General features: G+C 33.1%; 1 protein-coding gene across 1 annotated transcript in view; it reads right to left on the bottom strand.

The window, feature by feature from the left end:
• The window catches only part of LOC121383188 (cytosolic purine 5'-nucleotidase-like), a 160823-nt gene that overhangs the window by 83542 nt on the left and 58356 nt on the right, over nucleotides 1-18925 (bottom strand). Inside the window, exon 5 of the mRNA XM_041513043.1 lies at nucleotides 18681-18776. Coding sequence (XP_041368977.1) covers nucleotides 18681-18776 — 96 coding nt within the window. The remainder of the gene's footprint in view (nucleotides 1-18680; nucleotides 18777-18925) is intronic.

Here is an 18925-nt window from a genome sequence, read left to right as displayed (position 1 = left end):
TTCCACATGCTTGCTGTGACCCACTATGCACACAATGAGAATACCTACAGCAACAAAGTGGCGGCCATGTTGTTCCAATCAGAGCACAGTCAAGCAGGTTGTCTCCCCGGCTCTCGAGCAGCCAATCAGAGGTGACAACTATGCAGATATTAACCAATCGGAGTTGACAACCATGTGCTTTCAGTCAGTTCAGGTTAGAGAACACTATGAGGTCTGCATGCCATGAATTCAGGCAGTACGATGAAATGAAACAAATGTTAATTTGTTCCGCTGGTGTAAAGGCTTATTCCATGTAGAAAAAAAAGAAAGAAAAAAAGAAAAAAAAAAAAAGAAAAAAAAAAAAACAATGCTGAAAATACCAAAATTTATAAAAGGGAATCAGATAATAGAACTGAATGGAAAGCTTTGTGAAAATCAACACTGATCTCCAAGAACACTAGCAGAGTTTGGAGTTGAAATAAGAAAATATGTGCAGGAACAGAGCTTGCATGCAGCAGTGATTTTTTTATTTTATGTCCTAATATATCTATGTTTTTGTGCATATAGAGAATAATACATGAGTGGCCATTAGATACCATTTATCTCAAAACAAGTTGTTTTAAAATGTATCTAATGAGCGAGTTGTGAGATAAATGGTATCTAACAGACACGAATGTATTATTCTATTTGTTACATAGCCTCAAAAACCAGGTTTTAAGCAAATGTTTAACATCTTTATCGACTAAAAGATATTTACAACCCTTTGCACTTGTAGCTGTTTTATACGTCACAGACACATGACTGCCATGTTAACTATATACGTCAGTGTAATCAATTTCCACCATGCTGTTTGTTTATTGTGTTTATTGGACATATGGCATTGGTGACCTGATCATCACCTAGGAGCAGCCAAGTGAGTTAAAGTTTATTTTGTTTAACGACACCACTAGAGCACATCAATTTATTAATTATTGGCTATTGGATGTCAAACATTTGGTAATTTTCCAACCAACAAACACTTTGCATGTATCACGAAGAGCATTATTGATTTTATAAACGTCTTATTACACAGTACAGTTTGTTGGTTTTCTATAATACAATTTCAAGCCTTGTAAGGTTTCTTTTGGACATCAATATGTTTGCAAGAAATAGCCCAATGGGTCCACCGATGGGCCGGGGTCAATCCCAGACCGACCGCACATTAGACGAATGCTTTACCACTGGATAATGTCCCAACTCCCAGTGAAAAGAATATAAAATTTTAATATCTTAACACTAATATGCGACAACAGCGTATTTCTTTTTGTGTCACACATTACCATATGTTTGTCACATTGCCACTGATTAAACAATATGCTGGTCTGTTATAGAAAACACGTTCCTATGCTTTCAGTGGATTAACAAATCACCTACAGTGTTAAAATCAATACTAATCAACTATAAATAAATGAAAAAAATAATGTCATTCCACACTTCTGGAAATGAAAATCTAACAAGCAGAAACAAACTGATTGGAAAATTAGTAACTTAGTTATGTTAGTGTTTAATAGTTTTAAAATGAAAAATGTGTTACAAATTCAAAAACTAAAGTGTTTACTAGTGAAAGACCTAATGTATTATTAACTAAACTAGCTTACTAATGTGCTACGTTATTCGGAACCAGGCAGAATCAGGAGACTGATACATACTTTGTAACAGCTAGTATCCAACTCGTATACAATCAGACCTCGTTACAACGACCACGGGTCACTTTGTTGTTATATTGAAATTGTCGTTATATCGAACTTGCCGTTATAAAAATGTGTTTTGTTTAATGACACCACTAGAGCAGATTTATTTATTAATCATCAGCTATTGGGTGTCAATAGCAAAGGATCATTTATATGCACCATCCCACACAGGATACCACATACCAAGGCATTTAATATACCAGTAGTGGTGCACTGACTGGAATGAGAAATAGCCCAACTGTCCCACCGACGGGGATGGATCAGAGACCATCATTAAATACTAAGTATATTATTATTAGTCAAAGCGCATTCACAGTCAATCTAATCGATTGGTACCTACTTCGTTTACAAAATGACATAACACTAGGAGACTTGATTGTTCGAAGTTAATCCGTTAATTGAATGAGACTAAAGGCTTATTTTTAAAAGCAATACAAGTCTACAAATAGTACAGTTAGCTGACATTGTTAACTCAGACATCATGTGACACTGTCAGCTCGCGACAAGATCAAGGATGTCAAATGGCTGTGTACTGCCAACATACTATGGTTATGTAATGTCGTTGTAAAGAGTATTTTTAGACATCGGGTGCACGTTTGTTCCTAATTTGCTCTGTCGATGTTGGAAGGTGTGAATTCCGGTGTAATGAACAGAATAACATTGGTGTACTTTCGTTCCCGACAATTTGTGGTCAGATGGTGTAAATGTCGTAGTAACGACGGTCGTTGTAATAAGGTCCGACTGTATTCGTACAGTAAACACCATATTAGAATAAATGTCCTTTCAATTTTCTTTATCCATGCAGCAAAGGAATCAGTTTTATAGGAAGGTTCTACAAAATGGCAAATAAAAGGTGATTTTGTATACTATAAGAATGAATGATAAATTATAAGAAATTGTGTAGTATGCAACGTACCAATCACAAAATCAAGAATGTACCTTTAAAAATTATATACATGTATGTAGCATGCAATGTACCAATCCAAAAGTCAAGAATGTACCTTTAAGAAATTGGATAGTATGCAATGTACCAATCCAAAAGTCAAGAATGTACCTTTAAGAAATTTGATAGTATGCAATGTACCAATCCCAAAGTCAAGAATGTACCTTTAAGAAATTATATATGTAGTATGCAATGTACCAATCCAAAAGTCAAGAATGTACCTTTTTAAGAAATTGTGTAGTATGCAATGTACCAATCCAAAAGTCAAGAATGTACCTTTAAGAAATTGTGTAGTATACAATGTACCAATCACAACATCAAGAATGTACCTTTAAGAAATTGCATAGTATGCAATGTACCAATCACAACATCAAGAATGTACCTTTAAGAAATTGTGTAGTATGCAATGTACCAATCACAAAGTCAAGAATGTACCTTTAAGAAATTTCATAGTATGCAATGTACCAATCCAAAAGCCATGAATGCACCTTTAAGAAATTGTGTAGTATGCAATGTACCAATCACAACATCAAGAATGTACCTTTAAGAAATTTCATAGTATGCAATGTACCAATCACAAAGTCAAGAATGTACCTTTAAGAAATTGGGTAGTATGCAATGTACCAATCCAAAAGTCATGAATGCACCTTTAAGAAATTGTGTAGTATGCAATGTACCAATCACAACATCAAGAATGTACCTTTAAGAAATTTCATAGTATGCAATGTACCAATCACAAAGTCAAGAATGTACCTTTAAGAAATTGGGTAGTATGCAATGTACCAATCCAAAAGCCATGAATGCACCTTTAAGAAATTGTGTAGTATACAATGTACCAATCACAACATCAAGAATGTACCTTTAGGAAATTGCATAGTATGCAATGTACCAATCACAAAGTCAAGAATGTACCTTTAAGAAATTGTGTAGTATACAATGTACCAATCACAACATCAAGAGTGTACCTTTAAGAAATTGTGTAGTATGCAATGTACCAATCCAAAAGTCAAGAATGTACCTTTAAGAAATTGTGTAGTATACAATGTACCAATCACAACATCAAGAATGTACCTTTAAGAAATTGCATAGTATGCAATGTACCAATCACAACATCAAGAATGTACCTTTAAGAAATTGTGTAGTATGCAATGTACCAATCACAAAGTCAAGAATGTACCTTTAAGAAATTTCATAGTATGCAATGTACCAATCCAAAAGCCATGAATGCACCTTTAAGAAATTGTGTAGTATGCAATGTACCAATCACAACATCAAGAATGTACCTTTAAGAAATTTCATAGTATGCAATGTACCAATCACAAAGTCAAGAATGTACCTTTAAGAAATTGGGTAGTATGCAATGTACCAATCCAAAAGTCATGAATGCACCTTTAAGAAATTGTGTAGTATGCAATGTACCAATCACAACATCAAGAATGTACCTTTAAGAAATTTCATAGTATGCAATGTACCAATCACAAAGTCAAGAATGTACCTTTAAGAAATTGGGTAGTATGCAATGTACCAATCCAAAAGCCATGAATGCACCTTTAAGAAATTGTGTAGTATACAATGTACCAATCACAACATCAAGAATGTACCTTTAGGAAATTGCATAGTATGCAATGTACCAATCACAAAGTCAAGAATGTACCTTTAAGAAATTGTGTAGTATACAATGTACCAATCACAACATCAAGAGTGTACCTTTAAGAAATTGCATAGTATGCAATATACCAATCACAAAGTCAAGAATGTACCTTTAAGAAATTTCATAGTATGCAATGTCCCAATCACAAAGTCAAGAATGTACCTTTAAGAAATTGTATAGTATGCAATGTACAATGTCAGGAATGTACCTTTAAGAAATTGCATAGTATGCAAAGTACCAATCAAGCCAGACAGGGGAACAAAAGAAGAAGACATCACTAAGACAGAAGAAAAGGTCAAAGAGCAACACCAAAGACTGGGGTGAGACCTGTAGAGGGCATTTGAAAAAGTTCAGAGTTGAACCTGGTCCAGTTTAAAAACAATTTGGCATCATCATTAGCAGACAGGACCTGTCAGCAATTTCAAAACTGTGACCAGATATGTTTGAAATGTCCACAGGGTCTGTTGCCACGAGAACAGTTGTTCAAATACAGAACGTCATACCATAATGTGTCTGCCATCTTTGTTTTGTCTTCCACACACAAGTCAGTTTGAAAAGCTATTAAAATATTGCATAAATAGCAGACGTCATAGAATTGTATTTCAACATATTTCATGTCTGAAACAAAAATAATGTTCTTATGAAGCCAAACAAAGCATTATTTTCAATTGTTAAACTATTATCACATTTCTAAAACAGTTACTGTTACAAATTTAAAAACCCCACACAAAACAACAGATTACTGAACATCAAACTTTAATATTATTGAATCTGTATTTTGCATATTAAACTCTAAATGGCTGTTTTATTTTAATACAGTGAAACCCTTTGAAACCGGACACCCTTGGAACCAAGACAATTGTCCGGTTATAAGAGTGAACCAGTTAAGAGAAGTTGTTCTGTTCTGGTTTTTAAAAAGGGACTCTGTAAAACATCTGGTTTTGAGGGAATTCTGGTTTAAAGAAGGTCCAGTCTTGAGAAGTTTCACTGTAGTAGATAGTTTAGAGGAGTGCTGATTACATAAACATACATGTGTTTTTTATATATAAATGTTTATTTAAAATGTAAAGCAAATCCATACATGTTTATTATACATGTACAGGTATGTGTAAGTGGAAAAGAGTGTATTTACTTTTAAATGCACTTCTTTGAACTTCTTTCCATAAACTAAGACATTTTAGACTTAACAGTAAGGCCTGCTTTCTATTAAAGGGACATTCCTGAGTTTGCTGCAATTTTTAAGATGTTACTGACTAACAGAGACTTTTTAACGATTGTAATTACATATCAAATATATTTTTCTGCATAATATATTAGTGGCTGTATATTAAACATGTTTCTGATCGTTATAATATTTCTACTAGGTTAAATTTCATTTTATTTCCTAAAATAAAAAAATTTGTACGTACGAAATTATTTGAAGACAAAATCCAGTTTGGGCTTTTTACAAATATTAAGACGCCAGAAACACAGACACTGATATTCTAAACAAGAAAATATATTTAATATGTAAGTTTAATTGTAGAAATATTTTATTAGTCGGAAACATCTTACAATGTAGCAAACTCAGGAATGTCCCTTTAACATAATTCCACATATTTCTCATTCACGATTCTGCAGGCAGAAATGCTAATTTCCATATTTGCGTTTTTTTTTACAAGCAGATTGCTATACTTTGTTTCATTTGATTTATCATTGTTTAAAAATGCTTATTAAATCACAGTACTTATAGTCAAAGAAAACGTCCAGTTTTGAGAGAATTCTGGTACTGAGAGGGTCTGGTATTGAGAGGGTCCGGTATTGAGAGGGTCCAGTACTGAGGGGGTCCGGTACTGAGGGGGTCCGGTACTGAGAGGGTCCGGTACTGAGAGTCTGATATTAAGGGTGTCCGGTATTGAGAGTCTGGTATTGAGAGGGTCCGGTATTGAGAGAGTCTGGTATTGAAGGGGTCCGGTATTGAGAGGGTCCGGTATTGAAAGAGTCTGGTATTGAAAGAGTCTGGTATTGAGAGGGTCCGGTATTGAGAGAGTCTGGTATTGAGGGGGTCCGGTATTAAGAGAGTCTGATATTGAGAGGGTCTGGTATTGAGAGAGTCTGGTATTGAGAGGGTCCGGTATTGAGAGAGTCTGGTATTGAGAGGGTCCGGTATTAAGAGTCTGGTATTGAGAGGATCCAGTATTCAGAGAGTCTGCTATTGAGAGAGTCCGGTATTGAGAGGATCCAGTATTCAGAGAGTCTGGTATTGAGAGGGTCCGGTATTAAGAGTCTGGTATTGAGAGGATCCAGTATTCAGAGAGTCTGGTATTCAGAGAGTCTGGTATTAAGAGAGTCCAGTATTGAGAGTCCGGTACTGAGAGTCCAGTATTGAGGGGGTTTCACTGTAGTAGCAGATATACATTAAACAAAAAATAATTGTATGGGATTCATATTTGTAAGAGAAATTTTTTAAATAGTTAACATTAAAAACAGTTAAAGTTTGTTATGTTTAATGGCACCACTAATTTTAAAGCACGTTGATTTATTAATCATCGGCTATTGGATGTCAAACATTTGGTAATTATGACATATAGTCTTAGAGAAAAAAACTGGCCACTATATTTTTCCATTAGGTCAGATGGAGGGTTTTATGGGTTTTATGTGCACATTCAGAGCATGCTGTTGTAGCAGACGCCTGTGCTGGGCACAGGTGTAAACTTCTGCCAGCTCCTCCGTCCAAAACAGGATTTTTTCCCATTTTAGTAGCAAGGGATCTTTTATATGCACCATCCCTCAGACAGAATAGCACATACCATGGCCTTTGATATACCAGTCGTGGTGCACTGGCTGAAACGAGAAATGGCCAAATAAACTTAAAAAATGAAGAATTAATTTAGCAAATTGGAAATTGTAGTGAAGTCTGTGAAGGTTCCTGTAGACTGCAATGGCTATTAAGTCTTAAGAATTCTAAACCACGTCATGCTCTATTCATGTGTATTTATGCAAGTACACCATGGGAGGCCGGCTCTATAACCATGCGTGTTTAGACATCTTCACAAAATATGATTGCTGCAGAACCCCACAGAGAATTAAGCAGACAAAATGTTTTTCCCATAATAGGGTCGACTGTTTGAAAAATTAGCCAGATGTGTGAGGGAAAAACAGTGATGAGTTTTAAATTGCCATTATGAGGTATGAAAATATGACGGACCGCTTGAGTTTCGTTTACGGAACTACAGCAACATTTGAAGAAGTGTAAAAACATGCCATGAGGCTATCTGAAGATGATCAATATTAGCTCCCTGGGGCTACAGTAAGTGTGAGGAATTTCCTCTCGCTGGCAGCCTAGCTGCTTCCCACATAGATGGCTTTATTTGTGGGCAGGAAGCTAACCTGCTTCGTCTCAAAACATCACATCCTGTCTTCTATTCATGGCAAATTAGCAATTTTTTCATTCATAAAATTATACCAATCATTTAGCACCTCACTATATAGCTTGAGATGAGAAACTGTTGCTTACTGGGCCATCCCCACCCACACACATCCAGAACATGAGGTGAGGAACACTAAATCGGTTGAAGTAGATCCTGAAATAATTTTGCTTATAGAAAATGTGGGTGGTTTTTTTAATGTTTTTAAAAATATATATCTATTAATATACATACATGTACTACCAACTAATGGTAATTTGCCATTAACTAAAGTTAAGGACAATTTTTGTTTGCAATAAAATACATGTATTAAAGCCATATGGGATGGTGGAGTTTATAGCATCAAACTAATCCAATAATGATGATGATGATGATGATAATGATGATGAAAATGATAATGATGATGAAAATGATAATAATGATATTAATAAAATAATAATATAAAATAATAATAATAATAATGATAATAATATATATCATTATAATAACTAAAAAACCCCAATACAAACACACCAACAGATGCAATGATGTGTGTGGACAGATGGATTAATAAACCCAATACAAACACACCAACAGATGCAATGTGTGTGGACAGATGGATTAATAAACCCAATACAAACACACCAACAGATGCAATGATGTGTGTGGACAGATGGATTAATAAACCGATGAATGGAGGGAAGGATGGAAGGACAAATGGACTGATGGATATATTAGACAATAATATTGTCTCTGATAACAGGCAAAGAAACGGTCTATAATGCATAGCATAACTATTAATAAATAGAAATGCTCTATAATGTATAGCATAACTTTTAATAAATATTCATGTTTTGTATTATATAATTATATATTTTACAAACCCCAAAAAACCCAAATTCCTGCTACATGCACGCAGACAAGTTCCTCGGCTCCAAGTTCTGCAGCTAAAAACTGATCAAGACAAAACAATTATTCTAAGCGGGACAATTGTGACAGCCACTTCCTGCCCAATACAAGCTGTACTTGGAAAACCCTGCACCATGCAGGCCTGGGAATGCATCACTGAGGTAAGCTGTAAAACTCGCAATCACAATCATTTACTCGCGCAATGAATTATGACTTCTGAAGAAAGCTTTCGGATAACGTCAAACTGTAATATCTCTTCTGGTGTTTTTTTAAACTTTCTCCCTGCATAAGTTTAGTGCACTATTAATTTATGTATAGTTAAAAGCAGAAAATTTATCAAAACGTTTATTATATATATGTATGTATTGATTGATATAAACTTTGTAATAAAGCTCTTCATGCTGAATAAATGAAATAATGAGAAGAGGTGTCGCCACAATATATATAATTAAAAACTCTCACAAAACATATATATATATCAGATATTTAACATCTAATGTTTTCACTTTGTAATAAAGCTCTTCAGGCCTAATAATGAAGTAAGTAGGGGTGGGAATTGGTGAACTGTAAAAAAAAAGGAGGAAATCTAGAGGGGTCCCGGAAATTCCTGAAAGAAAGAAAGAAATGTTTTATTTAACAACGCACTCAACACATTTTATTTACGGTTATATGGCGTCAGACATATGGTTATGGACCACACAGATTTTGAGAGGAAACCCGCTGTCGCCACTACATGGGCTACTCTTTCCGATTAGCAGCAAGGGAACTTATATTTGCGCTTCCCACAGGCAGGATAGCACAAACCATGGCCTTTGTTGAACCAGTTATGGATCACTGGTCTGGGTTTGGAATCAGTATCTGGATTAAAAATCCCATGCCTCGACTGGGATCCGAACCCAGTACGTACCAGCCTGTAGACCGATGGCCTACCACAACGCCACCGAGGCCAGTGGAAATTCCTGAAATCCTAGGTTAAAAGCTGTGCCATCTGACACATTTTGGAGGAAAGGACGATTAAAATGCGAGGAAACGCAATGTTTCATGAGAGGAAAACCGTGGATCTGAGGAGAATTCCCACCCCTGAATAATGAAATAACAGCTAGAAGTATCGCCACAGTATATATAAATAATTTTTTTTTTAAACCCGCATACAGTAAAAAAGGGGAGAAAAAAAAATTAAAAAAGCTAACAATTTAATGTTTAGAAACTTCATTGACAAATAAAAACCTGTTAAAATTTCCTGCTCATCGTATAAATCACAAGTGCCTTGCATATCGTATCTATCACAAGTGTCACTATTACGATCTTACAATTTGGCTTCCATCCTGCAATGAAGGGTTATCTTCCTCAGGAATCACTTTCCACATATAAAAAGGTCATCAAAGCCTTCGAGTAATGGTGGGCCACATGCAGGGGGCCGAGTTTTACTGATAGTCTCCAAATAATTTAATAAATTAGCAGGAAATGAAAACTAAACTGATGGCTTTGATAAACTTTTCACATTAGCATGTGCGCCAGGGACTCTTAGTGTTATTGTCCGATTTGAATTCCAGATAGCAGTGGACTTCCTCTCTGTAATGCTAAATATAGGGGAGCCCAAGAAGCATATGGAAAAATCAAGTCTTATTTCGTCCAGATGTAATATCTCACAGATGGTTAAAAAAAAAAAGTAAAGAAGAGAAGGAAGAAAAAAAAACCCCGCTAGAATAAACAGCAATGCCTGCTGGGACAGGTAGTAAAATTAAGACACGACTGATATGTGTGAACAAACTTTGGTTCAAAGGTCGCCAGAGAAGTGAGCTTGAGAAGCAAAACAGATTGTGAAGTGAAAAAATACTTTTAATTAGACAGAGATGAAAATGGGTTACAAAATTAAAAAAATTAAAATCTGGAACTTTTAATACTTATGTTCAGGTAGTGGAATTGGCCCTAGGGTTAGAGTTGAATGATAGTCTAAAATGGCAGTCCCTATTCAGAATGGATGCAAAGCATTAGTCGTAAGCATATCGTAAGTGCACTGGATGGAAAAAAATCTTGAAACTTTTGGACAAACAGTGGAAATCATGAAAGCATTGTACAGACAATCTTGAAATCTTGAATTTCGTATAACTTTCACCTCTGATAACATTTCAATACATGGAGACACCAAACAGGCACTGATTAAACAATGTACTCGGGTGTCATTTTAACATAGAACCCCAAACATGTTGTTCATAGCCATGATGGCCCATATATAACTAGACTTCATTTTGCAATTACTATGAATGAATGAATGAAGGAATAAATGAATGAATGAATGTTTAATGACACCCCAGCACTGCATACACTACAAGCATATAGAAATATTGGTTTTACATTTACTACACGGATATAGAAATATTGGTTTTGAATTTACTACACGGATATAGAAATATTGGTTTTGCACTTACTACAAGAATATAGATATTGGTTTTGCATTTACTACAGGAATATAGAAATATTGGTTTTGCATTTACTACAGGAATATAGAAATATTGGTTTTGCATTTACTACAGCAATACAGAAATATTGGTTTTGCATTTACTACAAGAATATAGAAATAATGGTTTTGCATTTACTACAAGAATATAGGAATAATGGTTTTGAATATACTAGAAAAATATAGAAATATTGGTTTTGCATGTATTAGAAGAATATAGAAATATTGGTTTTGCATGTATTAGAAGAATATAGTAATATTGGTTTTGCATGTATTAGAAGAACATAGTAATATTGGTTTTGCATGTTCTACATAAATATAGAAATATTGGTTTTTCATGTACTACAAGAATATAGAAATAATGGTTTTGAATATACTAGAAAAATTTAAAATATTGGTTTTGCATGTACTACATGAATACAGAAATATTGGTTTTACATGTACTACATGAATACAGAAATATTGGTTTTACATGTACTACATGAATACAGAAATATTAGTTTTACATATACTACATGAATACAGAAATATTGGTTTTTCATATACTACATGAATACAGAAATATTGGTTTTACATGTACTACATGAATACAGAAATATTGGTTTTACATGTACTACATGAATACAGAAATATTGGTTTTACATGTACTACATGAATACAGAAATATTGGTTTTTCATCTACTACATGAATACAGAAATATTGGTTTTTCATCTACTACATGAATACAGAAATATTGGTTTTACATGTACTACATGAATACAGAAATATTGGTTTTACATGTACTACATGAATACAGAAATATTGGTTTTTCATATACTACATGAATACAGAAATATTGGTTTTACATGTACTACATGAATACAGAAATATTGGTTTTAGATATACTACATGAATACAGAAATATTGGTTTTTCATATACTACATGATTACAGAAATATTGGTTTTACATGTACTACATGAATACAGAAATATTGGTTTTTCATATACTACATGATTACAGAAATATTGGTTTTTCATATACTACATGAATACAGAAATATTGGTTTTTCATATACTACATGAATACAGAAATATTGGTTTTTTTACTACATGAATACAGAAATATTACATGTACTACATGAATACAGAAATATTGGTTTTCATCTACTACATGAATACAGAAATATTGGTTTTACATGTACTACATGAATACAGAAATATTGGTTTTACATGTACTACATGAATACAGAAATATTGGTTTTACATGTACTACATGAATACAGAAATATTGGTTTTACATGTACTACATGAATACAGAAATATTGGTTTTTCATCTACTACATGAATACAGAAATATTGGTTTTACATGTACTACATGAATACAGAAATATTGGTTTTTTATATACTACATGATTACAGAAATATTGGTTTTACATGTACTACATGAATACAGAAATATTGGTTTTACATGTACTACATGAATACAGAAATATTGGTTTTAGATATACTACATGAATACAGAAATATTGGTTTTTCATATACTACATGATTACAGAAATATTGGTTTTACATGTACTACATGAATACAGAAATATTGGTTTTTCATGTACTACATGATTACAGAAATATTGGTTTTTCATGTACTACATGAATACAGAAATATTGGTTTTTCATGTACTACATGAATACAGAAATATTGGTTTTACATGTACTACATGAATACAGAAATATTGGTTTTTCATCTACTACATGAATACAGAAATATTGGTTTTACATGTACTACATGAATACAGAAATATTGGTTTTACATGTACTACATGAATACAGAAATATTGGTTTTACATGTACTACATGAATACAGAAATATTGGTTTTTCATCTACTACATGAATACAGAAATATTGGTTTTACATGTACTACATGAATACAGAAATATTGGTTTTACATGTACTACATGAATACAGAACTATTGGTTTTACATGTACTACATGAATACAGAAATATTGGTTTTACATGTACTACATGAATACAGAACTATTGGTTTTACATGTACTACATGAATACAGAACTATTGGTTTTACATGTACTACATGAATACAGAACTATTGGTTTTACATGTACTACATGAATACAGAAATATTGGTTTTTCATATACTACATGAATACAGAAATATTGGTTTTACATGTACTACATGAATACAGAAATATTGGTTTTACATGTACTACATGAATACAGAAATATTGGTTTTACATGTACTACATGAATACAGAAATATTGGTTTTACATGTACTACATGAATACAGAAATATTGGTTTTACATGTACTACATGAATACAGAACTATTGGTTTTACATATACTACATGAATACAGAAATATTGGTTTTACATGTACTACATGAATACAGAACTATTGGTTTTACATGTACTACATGAATACAGAACTATTGGTTTTACATGTACTACATGAATACAGAACTATTGGTTTTACATGTACTACATGAATACAGAACTATTGGTTTTACATGTACTACATGAATACAGAACTATTGGTTTTACATGTACTACATGAATACAGAACTATTGGTTTTACATGTACTACATGAATACAGAAATATTGGTTTTACATGTACTACATGAATACAGAAATATTGGTTTTACATGTACTACATGAATACAGAAATATTGGTTTTACATGTACTACATGAATACAGAAATATTGGTTTTACATATACTACATGAATACAGAACTATTGGTTTTACATATACTACATGAATACAGAAATATTGGTTTTACATGTACTACATGAATACAGAACTATTGGTTTTACATGTACTACATGAATACAGAACTATTGGTTTTACATGTACTACATGAATACAGAACTATTGGTTTTACATGTACTACATGAATACAGAACTATTGGTTTTACATGTACTACATGAATACAGAACTATTGGTTTTACATGTACTACATGAATACAGAACTATTGGTTTTACATGTACTACATGAATACAGAACTATTGGTTTTACATGTACTACATGAATACAGAAATATTGGTTTTACATGTACTACATGAATACAGAAATATTGGTTTTACATGTACTACATGAATACAGAAATATTGGTTTTACATATACTACATGAATACAGAAATATTGGTTTTTCATATACTACATGATTACAGAAATATTGGTTTTTCATATACTACATGAATACAGAAATATTGGTTTTTCATGTACTACATGAATACAGAAATATTGGTTTTACATGTACTACATGAATACAGAAATATTGGTTTTACATGTACTACATCAATACAGAAATATTGGTTTTACATATAATACATGAATACAGAAATATTGGCTTTACATATACTACATGAATACAGAAATAAGGCACCCCAATTCTCATACGGTCTTAATGGTCTAGGGCAATTAAAAAAATACATAATTTAATTTAAAAAAATTAAATATATAGAAATAAGATGGATTATTATTCCATTACTAGTACAGAAAACAATTTGATGCATCCCGTTCTACACAGAAAACTAGACTGGTCGGATCCTTCAGATTCTATAAACATCTTGTTTACGGTAGGCAATAATTGTACCAGGTGCAAGGAAGTGCGTAGATTTTAGAACCTAGTGGCAGTGCCGATGATTTACACGACTCACAAAAATGCCAGCTATTTAAAATGATGTACTTTCACAGCTCATAACAGGAAAGAAGGATGTCGTAAGAAGTGTGTAAATTTTACTTCAATGTCCCGTGCCAAATTTAATAAGTTCAGTCAAACTGTTTCACAGTGTGCACCAACATAACACCACTTATTTGTGAAAGGCATTCCGTGTATTTTCCTTCTGTGTGTAAAATACTATATTGGAACCTTCATATATAGGACATCTGGTGACAGTGGACAGGTTTTTTTTTTATAGAGTTGGAGAAATATGAAGTATTAATTTATCATTATAACATTTTAGTTTTTATTACAGAATTCAAAGGAAATAACTTTAAAGAAAGTTAAGTTTTAAAGAAAGAGAAATATTGTATGAATGAAGAACATGTTTAAAATTAATTACCAATTGTTACAAAGGTTTTAACAGGTTTAAAATGATTTATTTTAGTTTCCAAGTTACCATTTTATATAAAATCTATTTGAGACAATCAGAAATACATTGGATTTACCAGTAACAATATTAATATTTTAAAAATCAAATTGTGAGTAATGTCACTAATTTATATTTAACTGAATGATCAAAAAAGCGTATAAACACTGTTTAATAATAATATTAATAACCAGGATCAGTGCCTTTAACCTTTTTGTATTCATGGCTTACTACATGTACTGTTCTTACTCCATTTGTTGATAAAAGAACAACTATTTGTGTACACAATCCTAACAAGAAAACATATTCCTGCCAAGTGTTGATTTCTTTACTGATACCGTACACAACTTCTACTGTTAAGATATCATAAACATATTAATGAGTTTCTTGTTCTTATTCCATCACAGCCCAAATAAATCTGTGTCAGGCACAAGTACAGTTGATGGTGTTTAAATAAACAATGAAGTTATCAGCAGGAGTCAGGAGGCCAGATACTGGATGATGTCTGCTTGGACAAATACTGGATGCCGTCTGCTTCGACAGATACTGGATGACATCTGCATGAACAGATACTGGATGACGTCTGCTGAATTAACTCACTGTGTCTGCTGAATTAACTCACTGTGTCTGCTGAATTAACTCACTAGATTCCTGTTCCATGCATGCTGTTCACTGATTCAGCAAAAGAAGAGCCTAGAGCCTGGTTTCTATCTCGATTAAGTGACTAATTCTCCACAAATTATCTCATTATCAAGCTCTTCAACACCTGAATGAGGATTACCTTCCCTGAGGTCAAACTCGGAAACCCCAGTTCTTCAAACCACATCTGGTGTCACAGGTGGAAGCCATTTTGACTCTGTGACATTATGAGAGGCACAGAGGCAGTGTTATTGTCCACTGACGCAAGTCTGATCAAATTAATTAACTCACACAAAGTACTGGATCATTAAACGGTTGCTGGCAGCAAACATCGAAATCATTGCATTTAGTGAAATCAAGTGTCCTAAATTTACTGGTATTATGAAGATATTTCTACTAATGGAGCCTTGTTAACGACTTAAAGTACATAGGAAATAGATTTTTTCTTGTTCAGAATATCAATGTTTGTATATTCAGTGTGTTTCTGATTGACCTAATGTTTGTAGTGGAAGGAAGAAAATGTTTTATTTAACGATGCACTCAACACATTTTATTTACGGTTATATGGCATTATATGGCGTTAAATCTTTTGTATGTACAAGATTACTGGGAGACAAAATCCAGTGCTCCGTTCCATGAAGCGATCTTAGTGCTAAGATCATCTTAAGTGCATTACTATCTTATGCACTTATAATGAACTTAGCCCTAAGATTGTTTCGTGGAACTGCGTCCAGGTTAGTTGGGCTACTGCAAATATTAGGATATAACCAGAAACACATTATAATGAACTTCACTCTGCTAGGGTTTATTTTTCATAAATTTTTTTTTTAAATGCAGTTGGATGTTTGTGAAATTTTATTTTTTATTTTCAGAATTTTGGAAAATACTGCACATCAAGCATTGTATATATAACACAAAATTACATTTAAAAAAATAATAATAATAAAACTACTACCAACAGTTCAGTTATTTAATAATGACATGTTTCGGCATATTGCCTTTTTCAAATTAACAATAAGATGACGTAACGTCATCCTGACATCATTCTCATCATGACGTCATTGAGACAAACAGATTATTTTTTATTTTTTATACACTCTCATTTCCATTATTGTAATATTGTTTTATCAATTTGTACAGGATCTGCGTAGATACAACAGTAGTCTAAAAACAGCAGGTTAATGCATTGAAAAGTAGCCGTCAAAACAGACATTAGACCACTAACTGAACATATTGAAATTTTAGAGAACAATTATATATAAAATAGGGTGGGCCTAGTATCCCTGGGTTGGATGGCAATAAAAATCCAGGATTTATGTTATAATGGCCTAGTATGTAAATTCAGTTATTACAAAAGTTCTAATAGTCAAAAACATATTACAATGGCAGCAAACTATGAACAGTCTCTTTAATGTAACGGTTGTAATTCGTTCTTCTTTTGAGTGACCATTCTTACTTTATGAATATGACAATCCATGAATTGTATGAAAGCAATCCACTTTTTCCATATCTTTCAATACCTTTCTTGGAAGACCAAATTTAGCAGGAAATCATGTTTATCTTTATCAGCCACATGGTATCCCCTTCTCATTCAGCCAATATTTCACATACATTTTTTTTTATAAATATCTCTTCAACTTTTTTGTTTTTCACTTCCCTAATTGGCACTTTTCCTTTCTGTTCTTTGAATTTTCCTTCTAATTCTGACAGCACTCCTGTCTTTCAGCTACTTATGCCATCAAACCTTCTATTTTAGCAAAACAATTTAAGCATCCGGAGTAGATCTTGGATTTTTTGCAGAGGGAAGTCTACATGCAATTATTTAAATGGAAGTTATATTATTAGTAGTGAATGAACTTCAAAATATGAGGAAAACCCCCCAAATGTTTAATTGTGAGCAGAGGGGTCTAGACCACTCAACCCTCCCCCTCCCCATATCCATGCCTGAGCATTAATAATAGCAAATATGATTTACTATCAACAGATTAAAATTGATATTTAGGGCAACCAACCCAATTGAAAAAAAAAAAATTCCGGATTTTTTTTTTTTCATTTTAAGTGTGAGAATACCCTTTTCAAAATAATATTTAAAGCGCTCTAAAACAGCAGTTTTATATAAAAAAAAATATTAAAAACCGCATCAAAATGCCATGTAAGACATATATTTACAAAATATTTTCACTGGTCGGGTTTTGACAAATACAGTCACATAGACACGTCTTAATTTAGTAATTGTAGATAACTCTGTAGACAATACTGAGTTCACGTTAAAAGGAGATATAAAAATAGTAAATTCTGAGAATGTAGAATGTGATAAGAAGTAGTAGCTCATAAAATAAAATGATAGCGTATTTGAAAAAACCCCCCAGATATTTGGCATCAATTCCGGAATTCCAAATATATGACTTTTTATAAGACGAAAATTCTGGACTTTTTTTTTTAATTCTGGAAACTTGATCACCGTGAGTATTTCCTAACAAAACAAAGGATTTAATCCATACTAAAGCAACTACTTTAGTAATCAAACTATATTACCAAACATCCTTTATTTCATTTCAACTTATTTTCGTGCTTATATCCAATTAAGGTTCAAGCACGCTGTCCTGGGCACACACCTCAGCTATCTGGGCTGTCTGTCCAGGACAATAGGTTAATTGTTAGTTGGTTAGTAGTTAGTGAGAGAGAAGAGGGTGTAGTGGCCTTACACCTACCCATTGAGCCCTTAAGAACTCACTCTGGGTTGGAGCCGGTACCGGGCTGCGAACCTGTACCTACCAGCCTGTAGTCCGATGGCTTAACCACTACGCCACCGAGGCTGGTAAACATCCTTCAATAATGACTTTTAACCATATTCAACATCCATTACTGGATTAAGCAGTAGACAGAAAGATACTCACCCCCGCATGAACTGAAATCCATGGACACACACAAGGATGTTCCCAAACGCATCGACTTTGAGAAGATTTCCATACATACTATCAAACCACAGACCTCTGGAATGACATCAAAAAAGGAAAAACAAATTTACAATTATTTTATGAAGAATGGAAAGGGGTTATCTCTGTCTAGCTGTTTAAATTCTCTTTTATTATATCATTAATTTTGTGCTCCAAATTTGACTGTTTCAATCAACTAGTAATTT

This window comes from Gigantopelta aegis, chromosome 10, assembly GCF_016097555.1.
Source record: "Gigantopelta aegis isolate Gae_Host chromosome 10, Gae_host_genome, whole genome shotgun sequence".
Lineage (NCBI taxonomy): Eukaryota > Metazoa > Mollusca > Gastropoda > Neomphalida > Peltospiridae > Gigantopelta > Gigantopelta aegis.
The sequence above is the reverse complement of the archived record's forward strand: the minus strand, read 5'-3'. Positions and strand labels throughout refer to the sequence as shown.